General features: G+C 41.3%; 1 protein-coding gene across 2 annotated transcripts; it reads right to left on the bottom strand.

The window, feature by feature from the left end:
• Positions 1 to 3,236: 3,236 nt before the first annotated feature.
• On the bottom strand, positions 3,237 to 11,176 carry sephs1 (selenophosphate synthetase 1). Of its 2 annotated transcripts, none has more exons than XM_023985709.2 (10): positions 11,089 to 11,176; positions 6,360 to 6,488; positions 5,951 to 6,047; positions 5,770 to 5,873; positions 5,449 to 5,556; positions 5,065 to 5,219; positions 4,795 to 4,885; positions 4,497 to 4,596; positions 4,147 to 4,359; positions 3,237 to 4,039 (listed from the first exon to the last, which is right to left on the bottom strand). In XM_023985709.2, the coding sequence occupies exons 2-10, from the start codon at positions 6,453 to 6,455 to the stop codon at positions 3,825 to 3,827; spliced, it is 1,179 nt and encodes a 392-aa protein (XP_023841477.1). In that variant the 5' UTR covers positions 6,456 to 6,488; positions 11,089 to 11,176; the 3' UTR covers positions 3,237 to 3,824. The 2 variants fall into 2 exon arrangements, with proteins under 2 accessions (XP_023841477.1, XP_023841478.1); XM_023985710.2 differs by having other exon boundaries at positions 11,075 to 11,140.
• Positions 11,177 to 12,757: the final 1,581 nt, after the last annotated feature.

The raw sequence follows: 12,757 nt of genomic DNA, 5'->3' as shown, positions 1-12,757 counted from the left end.
ATCTGTTTAGTTCAGAGGCAGTTGTATTTTCATCTGATTGTAATATGTGTACACTTGTAAATAGCACTGTTTTGAGTATTTAAGTGTTGTAATATATAAGGTAGTATATCTGAATCTGTTATCTGAATCGTATGTACAGTTGAAGTCGGAGGTTTACATACACTTCTGTTGGAGTCATTAAAACTCATTTTTCAACCACTCCACAAATTTATTGTTAATAACAAACTATAGTTTTGGCAAGTAATTTTTCCAACAATTGTTTACAGACAGATTATTTCACTTATAACTCACTGTTTCACAATTCCAGTGGGTCAGAAGTTTACATACACTAAGCTGACTGTGCCTTTAAACAGCTTGGAAAATTCCATAAAATTATGTCATGGCTTTAGAAGCTTCTGATAGGCTAATTGACATAATTTGAGTCAATTGGAGGTATACCTGTGGATGTATTTCAAGGCCTACCTTCAAACTCTGTGCCTCTTTGCTTGACATCATAGGAAAATCAAAATAAATCAGCCAAGACCTCAGAAACAAAATTGTAGACCTCCACAAGTCTGGTTCATCCTTGGGAGCAATTTCCAAACGCCTGAAGGTACCACGTTCATCTGTACAAACAATAGTACGCAAGTATAAACACGATGGGACCACGCAGCCATCATACCGCTCAGGAAGGAGACGCATTTTGTCTCCAAGAGATGAACATACGTTGGTGCGAAAAGTGCAAATCAATCCCAGAACAACAGCAAAGGACCTTGTGAAGATTCTGGAGGAAACAGGTACAAAAATATCTATATCCACAGTAAAACGAGTCCTATATCGACATAACCTGAAAGGCCGCTCGGCAAGGAAGAAGCCACTGCTCCAAAACTGCCATAAAAAAAGCCAGACTGCGGTTTGCAACTGCACATGGGGACAAAGATTGTACTTTTTGGAGAAATGTCCTCTGGTCTGATGAAACAAAAATAGAACTGTTTGGCTGGTCACATAATGACCATCGTTATGTTTGGAGGAAAAAGGGGGATGCTTGCAAGCCGAAGAACACCATCCCAACCGTGAAGCACGGGGGTGGCAGCATCATGTTGTGGGGTTGCTTTGCTGCAGGAGAGATTGGTGCACTTCACAAAATAGGTGGCATCATGAGGTAGAAAATTATGTGGATATATTGATGCAACATCAAGACATCAGTCAGGAAGTTAAAGCTTAGTCACAAATGGGTCTTACAAATGGACAATGACCCCAAGCATACTTCCAAAATTGTGGCAAAATGGTTTAAGGACAACAGAGTCAAGGTATTTGAGTGGCCAATACAAAGCCCTGACCTTAATCCTATAGAAAATTTGTGGTCAGAACTGAAAAAGCGTGTGCGAGCAAGGAGGCCTACAAACCTGACTCAGTTACACCAGCTCTGTCAGGAGGAATGGGCCAAAATTCACCCAACTTATTGTGGGAAGCTTGTGGAAGGCTACCCGAAACATTTGACCCAAGTTAAACAATTTAAAGGCAATGCTACCAAATACTAATTGTGTATATAAACTTTTGACCCACTGGGAATGTGATGATAGAAATAAAAGCTGAAATAAATAATTCTCTACTATTATTCTGACATTTCACATTCTTAAAATAAAGTGGTGATCCTAACTGACCTAAGACAGGGCATTTTTATTAGGATTAAATGTCAGGAATTGTGAAAAACTGAGTTTAAATATATTTGGCTAAGGTGTATGTAAACTTAAGAATTCAACTGTATGTGTTGAGTATATTATAATAAAGGATATGTTGATTGTTTGTTTTACCTCTTCTTTGGACTTGAGGACACAGATAGAAATGTATACTCTCATACCTGAACTGTGTGGCCAACTACACCACGTACATTTCCAGTTGCCATGTATAGCAGAGGAATTACATTCTGGTGTGCAAAGTGCTTAGTTACTACATGGCATAATGACAACATCCTGCTTTAAGAAACAATAGGAGAGAACAAACGCAGTCCTTCAGTGTAAGAGAGGATCCAGTTTTATTTCAGTTTGTAAGCAGAGTGCCATACAACCCTTTATGGTACCAGACATTAGAAAAGGCCTTACATCAGATGACTGGAGAGTACTAAGGGCTAGATTCAATCAGATTGACATCTGCATAGCAGTTGTTTTGGCGGCGTCGGAACTGCATAGAGCTGTCAAATCCACAAGCGTCTCATTGTGTTACCTTATTGTGGACACTGCCCTTGGATACACTGAAACCCGACTATAATGGAACATCCTATGCAGCCACGTTAGAAGTTCAAACACTTGAATTAGACTGATACGCTATAAATTCCCCATTCAAATTAACATGAAAACATGCATTAGCCTAACATCAATGGTTTGACATTTGATTAATTATTTCTAAACACCGATAGCCTACACTTTCTAGAGCCGTTTTGAACTTCTAACGCGGGAGGATTAAGGGAGTGGTTTGTGACATACAGAAGCAGCCATTCATCGATAGAATATCTCATACCGCAGTTACAACTCTAAAACATCTGCTATGCGGATGTCGGCCAATGCTGGTTAATGCTCCATCTGATTTGAATCTAAGCCTAAGACTACACTTATCCCAACCAGGATGATTAGACGCAGATTGTACATTTATTGGGATAGTGTGGAATACTAGTGTTGGCAAATCTGAGCAAAGTACACTACCGGTATACAAATTGTATGGAACCTCTAGGTACTGGAAGATTCTATAGAAAATCAGCTAGTGTACTGATGGATGCACTGGTACTATTTTCATGGAGCAAAGTGTCAACCAAGACTTGAACACTCACCATTTCATCTGCCTCTTACGATACCTGCTTCCTTAAAAGGTAGGTGTGTGCAATGCAACAGAGTTGAGACACCATGCTCAGACTTCCTCCAAATCCTACTCAGTCTATAGGCGAGTATACCAAACTATACCAGGACGTTCTGTTTATTGTCTGTAAGATGACAGAATGGATTTAATGTCCTTGTTATTCTATCACTGATTAGAAGTACAAATTGTATGTCCTTTAATGTCCTTGTTGTGATTCTATCACTGATTAGAAGTACAAAACAGCAATATGAACAGAGGGAGTCCAATTTGATAATGCATTCCTTTAGATCCATCAATTTGATAGTGCTCTTGTAAAACTGGCAAGAAAATAAAAATCTATTTGATGTATTTGTTTTTTGGGGGGGGATACAAAAAGTGAAAGTAAAAAAGCAACCCTTAGTTCACTCTTTTCTCTTGAAAGTAATTTTTCAATCTTTCCAGGCATCTGTTACAGCTTTAAACTAGAACTAAGTTTTTAAACTGTACACAAAGTGAACGGACAAACAAAAACGCTATATCACTACCCATCGCTTAAAAAAAAACTTTAAAAACTCTTACACATACTTGTCGAGAACAAGCACCCTTTAAAAAGAGCCCAAGAAGCAACGGACACCCGAGTCTCCTAAAGATTCTAAATGAATCAACAGAATCGGATAATCATAATCTATTCTTAAACCCAGAAGCTGCCTGCCTCTTCAGTCAAACATAACAGATTACAACAGACAAAAGGCAAATGGATTTTTACTTGTTTTCTTTTGAGAGATTTTTTAGTTTTTTGTTGATAGTGCGTCCATTGTGTGATGACCTGACCTGCCCCTAAGGCTTCTGTCGGTCTGAGGCAGGTGTACATACACCTCAACCCAGTTAATTGTGTGTATATATATATATATATATATACGTGTATACATTTGACACACTCTAGGATGGTTTTCTATGAGTCTAAAAAAAACTTGGCCGAGCTCTGTGGTTCCGGTCTGCATTGCAGGGGAGAGGTATTACGAGGTTGCGCCGGGTGTGGGGTTGACATTCTGTGTGGAGAGCTGAGGAGCGACCTCGATGATTCGTGGTTTGTCGATGATGCGGGCGGTGCGGTTGCCCTTCTCCACAATGCCGATGATCCAGGCCTGGTGGCCCTCGCCGTATTTAGGAGATTTGATCTCAGCACAGAAACGAGCTGCCTGCTCCCTGGGAAGACAGATCAACAGACCCCCTATAGATACAGACAGAGATGGCTGATGAGTATGTGTGTGAAAGAGGTGAGAGAACCTAGACAGACAACAGGCCGACAAAAACACATGCACGGCCAGAGACACAAACCTGATGTCTCGGGGCAGGTGCCGTGCATGAGTCCGAACATGTTCCCGCAGGCCTTGGASACAGCGGCCATCTTGGCGAGCACAGGGAGGTTGTGAATGACGAATGAGACCTCGCTACGCTGTTGCCGTGCCAATGTCTGGGCATGGCCCAGAATCCCGAAGCCAGTGATGTCAGTGGCGGCGTGAGCGTTGAAGGTGTGCATCAGACCTGCAGCTGGAGAGATAAACACAACAACTACATCAATATTCACATTACATTCATCCAAACAATGGTAGAAGTTAGACAGGAGAGAAGGGGGAGAACAACTTGAGGACAGGTACTTGTTCTGTTGAGTCGGGCGGTGTGTGTACCTGTCCTGTTGAGCCGGGCCATGTTCATCATAGCTTCCTGATAAGCCAGCTCTACATCCTCCTGAGTCACCACCAGCTTGATCTTATTCCACTTGTCAGGCTGAGGGACAGACATATACACACAACTTTAGACCACTTTTGAGGCACGGCAATGACTGATAAAGCTTTGATTGGGTCCAACTGTCCCTCCCGTTGATATTTTTTGACGGATACAGACGTCTCGTTCATTACATTGACATTTTAGTGTTTAAGTTACAATACAATAAATCAAAGGAGAGGTTAGTGTGTTGAGACTTACAATGTCCAGCCACTGGTGTACCGCCACAGCCACCTGAGTCCCAAGAGGTTTGGTGAGAATCAACACATCTCCTGGCACTGCGTTGTCTGGCCTGGAAAACAGCAGACATCACATCATCACCATAGCTATCATTACTATCACAACACAGAACACAGTTCACCTGATCAAAGCAATTTAAGTTTAGAGGCTCAGAGAGAGAGATCTGAATAATAGTGAAATCCCCAAAAGAGTGAAAGACAGGAGGGCGGTCTGTGAGGAGAGGGTTCTTACATGATGAACTCATTGGGTTGACAGACCGTGGTGGCCACCCCCCCCAGGACCACCCAGGGGTTAAGAACCGTCTGTCCCCCCGTAACAGACGTGCCTGCTTCCTCCGACGCATCTTTGAACCCCTGGATGATCAGAGGCATCACCTTGTCCCGCTCCTGACAGGGACACAGAGACAGGGGAGGGACTATTTAGTGGTTGGGTGCTACACATTGGTGTGTGTGTGTGTGTGTGTGTGTGTGTGTGTGTGTGTGTGTGTGTGTGTGTGTGTGTGTGTGTGTGTGTGTGTGTGTGTGTGTGTGTGTGTGTGTGTGTGTGTGTGTGTGTGTGTGTGTGTGTGTGTGTGTGTGTGTGTGTGTGTGTGTGTGTGTGTGTGTTGCCATGCACCTTTTCTGACAGTTTGTTACTGATCCCCAGCAGCATCAACATGTTGTCACATTCCGTCACTCCCATGGCGTACAGGTCACTTAGAACATTGGCACACGCAATTCGCCCCTATAGACACAGACAGTAATAAAGAAGGCATTATTGACATGATTTACTGTAGATATGAATGAAGATAACACATACTCTGCTCAAGGTGAAAGAAACAACTCCAGTCCAAAGCTCTCAGTAACTATTCAATCTATACAATACTCACAGGACCTAAAGCATGTAAGGTATGCCTGAAAACATTAACACAAAGAGGGGTACAGAATGAGAACCTACCATCATATAGGGGTCGTCCACTATGGGGTAGATGTAGTCTGTCGTCTGGACTAGAGAAAGGCCCCCGTGCCTGAGGGGGATGACACAAGTGTCCATACCAATGCCTGCAAAGAACAGTTATTATTAAACTTTCAAAGTTATCTGAAGAATGGATGTGAATAAAGTGTGTGTGTGTTCATACCAAGTCTGGGCATGACGGCTCCAAGGAACTGTTCATCCTCCTGATAGTGGTTCTCCTGCAAGGCTTCTAGAAGCTTCTGTAGCACATCCTGGGGTACCTATGGAATAACAAGCAGATTACCTCAGAACTACAAGTCAAGCTTAATCATCATCCTAATGTGTTGCATTTGTAGTGCTTTTCTCAAACTCACCAAACTTTACATTGTATAGTTATGAAAATAAAGTAAATGTCTGCTCATTGCTCCCAAACATGACTTAATGTTGACGCTAGAGACACAGCAAGGAAACTTTTGAAAGCAGCAAAGACTAAGTGGCCAAAAACATTCTATTCATTGCCATTATACCAGTAGCCAGTCTTCGATGTACCCTAATAACTCTGTTCACAGCGCCAGGGGTGTAGAAAAACCCACCTTGCAGCCTGTTCCTTTGAGCTCAGTGAAGCGTGTGAGTCTGAAGCTCTTGTCTAGCTCGTAGCTCTCTGGGTTAAACGACTCTCTGACAGACATGGCTGGAGACACTTTGGGACCTCAGTCAATAACCTGAGGACAGAAGATGGGGAGAGAGGGATGAGAAACATGGCTGGAGTAACACTGGACAGTCACCCCTGACTACATCTCTTCTCTGTTCAACCAATTAGCATCCAGGATCAGGATACAGCGAATAAGGAAAGAAGGACCGAGGGATGAGTAAAGGAAAGAGGTTGTGAAACTTTAAATATTCTGTTTTGGTGTAACTACTACTAAACTGAAAAGGTAAAGGCATAGTGGATGCTTATGCAGACATTTGATTAGAACAATTTACCTTCGGGTATCAATAGTGTTGAAGAATAATTTTGTACCTCAAAATGCTATTAATGAAGATTAGGTTATATCTCAAAAATGTCCAAAGTGAGTAAACTTACAAAAAACGAATCTAACTAAAAATGCCTGTGCATGTATGTACAGTGCCTTGCCACGGAATTCACCCCCCTTGCCGTTTTTTCCTATTTTGTTGCATTACAACCTGTAATTTGAATGGATTTTTATTTGGATTGCATGTAAATGGACATACACAAAATAGTCCAAATTGGTGAAGTGAAATGAAACAAATAACTTGTTTCAAAAAAATAAAATAAAAATAAAAAAAACTGAAAAGTGGTGAGTGCATATGTATTCACCCCCTTTACTATGAAGCCCATAAAATAAGACCTGGTGCAACCAATTACCTTCAGAAGTCACATAGTTAGTTAAACAAAGTCCACCTGTGTGCAATCTAAGTGTCACATGATCTCAGTATATATACACCTGTTCTGAAAGGCCCCAGAGTCTGCAACACCACTAAGCAGGCAGCACTATGAAGACCAAGGAGCTATCCAAACAGGTCAGGGACAAAGTTGTGGAGAAGTACAGATCAGGGTTGGGTTATAAAAAAATATCTGAAACTGAACATCCCACAGAGCACCATTAAATCCATTATTCAAAAATTGAAAGAATATGGCACCACAACAAACCTGCGAAGAGAGGGCCACCCACCAAAACTCACAGACCAGGCAAGGAGGGCATTAATCAGAGAGGCAACAAAGAGACCAAAGACAATCCTGAAGGAGCTGCAAAGCTCCACAGCGGAGATTGGCGTATCTGTCCATAGGACTACTTTAAGCCGTACACTCCACAGAGCTGGCTTTACGGAAGAGTGGCCAGAAAAAAATAAGCCAACATGTTTGGTGTTCGCCAAAAGGCATGTGGGAGACTCCCCAAACATATGGAAGAAGGTRCTCTGGTCAGATGATACTAAAATGTTGCTTTTTGGCCATCAAGGAAAACACTATGTCTGGCGCAAACCCAACACCTCTCATCACCCCGAGAACATCATCCCCACAGTGAAGCATGGTGGTGGCAGCATCATCTTTTTCATCGGCAGGGACTGGGAAACTGGTCAGAATTGAAAGATGGCTCTAAATACAGGGAAATTCTTGAAGGAAACCTGTTTATCTTCCTGCGATTTGAGACTGGGACGGAGGTTCACCTTCCAGCAGGACAATGACCCTAAGCATACTGCTAAAGCAACACTCGAGTGGTTTAAGGGGAAACATTTAAATGTCTTGGAATGGCCTAGTCAAAGCCCAGACTTCAATCCAATTGAGAGTCTGTGGTATGACTTAAAGATTGCTGTACACCAGCAGAACCCATCCAACTTGAAGAATGGGCAAAAATCACAATGGCTAGATATGCCAAGCTTATAGAGACATACCCCAAGAGACTTGCAGATGTAGTTGCTGCAAAAGGTGGCTCTACAAAGTATTGACTTTAGGGGGGGTGAATAGTTATGCACGCTCAAGTTCTTGTTTGTTTCACAAAAAATATTTTGCATCTTCAAAGTGTTAGGCATGTTGTGTAAATCAAATGATACAAACCCCCCAAAAATCTATTTTAATTCCAGGTTGTAAGGCAACAAAATAGGAAAAATGCCAAGGGGGATGAATACTTTCACAAGCCACTGTATCTTTAAAGCTGAATCAGTTGATCAATGGCTTGAACTTGTTGCAAAATCCAATAAATCAGAAATGAATCTCTCAAAGAGGGAAAGTTCATTTCTTAGATCAAATTAAATTGTATTTGTCAAATGCGCCAAAATAGAAGTTATAGACCTTACAGTGAAATGCTTACTTACAAGCTCTTTACCAACGATGCAGTTAAATAAGAAAAATGAAAAAAGAACAAGAAATAAAACAAGAATGAAGCCATATACAAGGATTAGCAATACCATATCAATGTGCAGGGATACATGGTAATTAAGGTAGATATGTACATGTAGACAGGGGTAAAGTGAATAGGCATCGGATAGATTGAAATTAGCAGCAGCGTATATGTGTACATGTGTGATAATGTGTGTTAGATTCTTTATGTGGGATAAGTGTGGTTTTCTAAGATAATTAAGCAATTAACATCCCATCATGCTTTGGGTCATGTGTAGAAATGCCCAGTTGCCCATTATTTTGGCTACCACAGCAAGAAGAGGTCTCAGTCACTTTGAAAGAGGGGTCTCAAAGTAGCATAGGGGGTTTAAAGGTTGTGTCTCTCAGTCACCAGATCTAAACACAATTGAACACTTATGGGASATTCTAGAGCGGTACCCGAGACAGCGTTTTACGCCACCATCAACAAGACACGAAATTATGGATTTTCTCTAGGAAGAAAGGTGTCGCATCCCTCCAACAGAGTTCCAGACACTTGTAGAATCTATGCCAAGGCACATTGAAGCTGTTCTCGTGGCTCGTGGTGGCCCAACACCCCATTAAGACACTATGTTGGTGTTTCCTTTATTTTGGCAGTTACCTGTAGTTTTGGCCAAATTCACAAGTCTTCCATTGATACCCTTTAACATAAACACCTGTTTACAGTGACAGGTACAGCCGAGAAAACACATAGCTCAATGTGAAACTTTGAGTGAAACCCGGTCTCCCGGGTGGCGCAGTGGTCTAGAGCACTGCATCGCAGTGCTAGCTGCGCCACCAGAGTCTCTGGGTTCACGCCCAGGCTCTGTCGCAGCCGGCCGCAACCGGGAGGTCCGTGGGGCGACGCACAATTGGCATAGCGTKGTCCGGGTTAGGGAGGGTTTGGCCGGTAGGGATATCCTTGTCTCAGTATGTAAAATGTAATAAAATGTATGCACTCTACTGTAAGTCGCTCTGGATAAGAGCGTCTGCTAAATGACTAAAATGTAAAAAATGTGAAACCACATTTAGGCTATGTTTTCCTCTAGTTCTGCAGAGTATAAAAACTGTGCTTTTGTTGACCACTCACTGACATAACAACCAGAGACCAGTTTCCATTTATTTATTCACATATCTGTTTCACTTTGCTGTGACATTTTAAAAGCAATGATTTATATATAAACCTTGATTTGCTGATTCTATGTATCGGCCAATAAGAGGCTTTGAAGCTACAAGTTACAAATATCGCACTCACCAGAAGAAGCAGTCATCCATAGGAATGAATGGAATTCTACAGTATTTCAGGGACAAAATTACATGTATTTAAGTATTTTGTTGTTGTAGTGTGGACAGTAACATTAAAACTTTCAAAAAAGGTAGATGGTAAATGTTTTTGTATATGTTTGTTTATTCTATGTTTAGCACACATTAAACTATGCATGAAGGTGTCTAATAGAATAAACGTGGCTAAACAAATCTGGACATTAATAAATGCATTTCTATAACTTCCAAAATAATGTTTTAACTTTGGGGGAGTGCCAAGATGGAGGCGCGGTGGATTCAAAACAGCGCCTCCTGTCAGTCATCTAGAATATATCATTGATGAGAAGCGTAGAAGTTGGACATAGAATCAGACCTAACTAGTCGATCTGGTCTCGGGGAATTTGATGGCTAAATAAAACAAAAATAGAATACATTAAATATTAAACACAATCCCAGTTGCAGGCTATCTTGGCTCCGGATAAATTGCTGCGCTTTGGATACTAGTCAGAGTTTGGCTTCTGAATCAGTGCGAGGAGGATGTGAAGTTGGGCTAGTGTGCGCCGGCTCAAATTAAATCATGCACCAGACATTTTCAGCCAAATCAATTTCGGCAGTCAAAAGTTACCAATATTCATCAATTAGCTATCTACAGACATTAAAATAATCTGTCATCAATAATTGTGTGAGTTTTTCCTGTCTTGCAGCTGCATGCTTGTAGCCTGCCAGAGAACTAACATTAGCTAAGTAATAGCCTGTTTGCTAATCAATGAGTTTAGCTAGCTGATGTGCTAACTATTAATCAAGTGGGACATCGTTTGTGCGACTAATCGGGCTTCATACAATAGTTAAAAAGTGGATCAAACAATACTGTATTCTTAATCATTTAAATTAGCGAAACTAGAACGAAAAATAGCATTTTATGTTTCGAAGTAACCGGGAAAGCAGTGCATAAAAATGTCGGCGGTGGAAAAAATTAACCCCTTCCTGTACAGCGCCATGCGAGACGTGCTACATAAGACTTTGTAACAATAAAATAACGCCATACATGCAATTTGCACACAGTTTGTAATCATATGCTGCCTTACATATATGTAAAATACCCTCCCTTTGCATTTATAGGGCTGAACCAGAGTTATATTCGTATAACATTTCCCCTTTAATTGCTCTCACCAGTTTATCCTTACCGGTTTTGCTTTAGCGGCGGGTCTCCAGAAACAAGAGAAGGGACAGTACCAGAATGCATTTGGAGTAAATCGGGTGTCCTGAAGATAGCCTGACGAAATATCTATTGACTTTTATTTTTTGTTTTACAACAGAATATATTTCATTTTATCGCGTTGAGAAATGCATAAAATAAATAGATGTACATGCATCAGAGAATATCACAAGGTGAGGACCGTCATCACAACGGGGGGGAAATCTTGAGGTAAAGCACGAGATCACAAAGGGTCCTTCGCAAGGAGACTGGCGCCTTTACCTCCCCTTTAAAGAACCGCAGTCTGGCAATAAAAAGTCAACAATGGATTGTACCTTTAATTTAGTCTTCCCTCCAATATGATAGAGATCAGTATTCAATCACAGATGTTCTAATCAAGTTTATAGCGTTTACAATAGAAACAGTGCATGCATAATGTTATATGATTGTACATTCATTGTGAAATTAARTCTGAATTCCAGGTTATATGTAAAGTATCTGTTTTTATAAAATGTGTGGTTTTAACCAATGAAAGAGACTGATCATTTTCCTTTTAAATGAATGCCTGAATTAAAGGTTTGCATTAGCCGACTTGCTAAATGTAATTCTAATCAGCTCATACAATTATACACCTTATATGTCAGGACTAAGGCACTGATAAAATGAGAGGGTACCATAGCATCGATGCATCTGATAATAACTGGATAGACCTGATATGACAGACTGGTCTCATAGACCAGACGTAACATAGTAAATGTAAATCCGGGACGTTCAAATTAGTATAATATGTTACGTTTGGTGTGGTACATAAGGAAGCATGTTACTTAAGGTACAAACGAAAGGACGGTGGTTGGCCGGGTTGGATGGGTAGGCATATAATGTGAACGTCTAGCCAACCCAAAGGTTGTGTTTGAATCTCATCACAGAAAACTTTAGCATTCGAGCTAATTAGCAACTTTGCAACTACTTACCATGTTAGCTAACCCTAACACTTTAACTTAACTCCTAAGCCTAGCTAACGTTAGCCAGCTAGTTAACTTTAGTGTTAGCCACCTCTAGCTAACGTTAGCCATAACAAATTGGAATTCGTAACATATTGTACGTTTAGCAAATGTCGTTCGAATTGCCAATGTATTACATATCGTACAAATTGTAATTCATAACATATTGTAATGAAACAGGCAGGGAGCAGGTCTCGAACCCTCAACCTTCTGGCCCAAAGTCCAGTGCGCCATCGACTGTGCCCCAAAAGCATGCTCGTGTGGCAGAGTCGATATCCGCGCTTATAAATCCAGGGTTGTTACACAACTCTCTCCTTTCAAAGTGCGCGTCCTRGTGCTAGCTTACGACTCAACATCTTGTAGGAACATGCGCAATGGCCAAGCACACGCACGTTCGTGGATGCAAGGTCACTTCTGACACCAATGTAATGAAACCCAGGGTAGTTACAATATTGTTCTACTTGCATTCGTAACATATCATATGAAATGGATGATGTGCATCCACAAATTAACATATATTGTAGCAAATTTGGGTGGGTAGCTCCATCCGGAACTCGAACCCGGGTCCAGTGATTGTCAAGCCAACGCCTTATCCGTTATGCCAAGAGTCCAAAACCTCTTGATGAAGTCGCTAGGTGTTGTGTAAGGTCACTACAT

This window comes from Salvelinus sp. IW2-2015, linkage group LG4q.1:29 (assembly GCF_002910315.2).
Source record: "Salvelinus sp. IW2-2015 linkage group LG4q.1:29, ASM291031v2, whole genome shotgun sequence".
Lineage (NCBI taxonomy): Eukaryota > Metazoa > Chordata > Actinopteri > Salmoniformes > Salmonidae > Salvelinus > Salvelinus sp. IW2-2015.
This window is presented reverse-complemented; position numbering and strand designations above follow the sequence as displayed.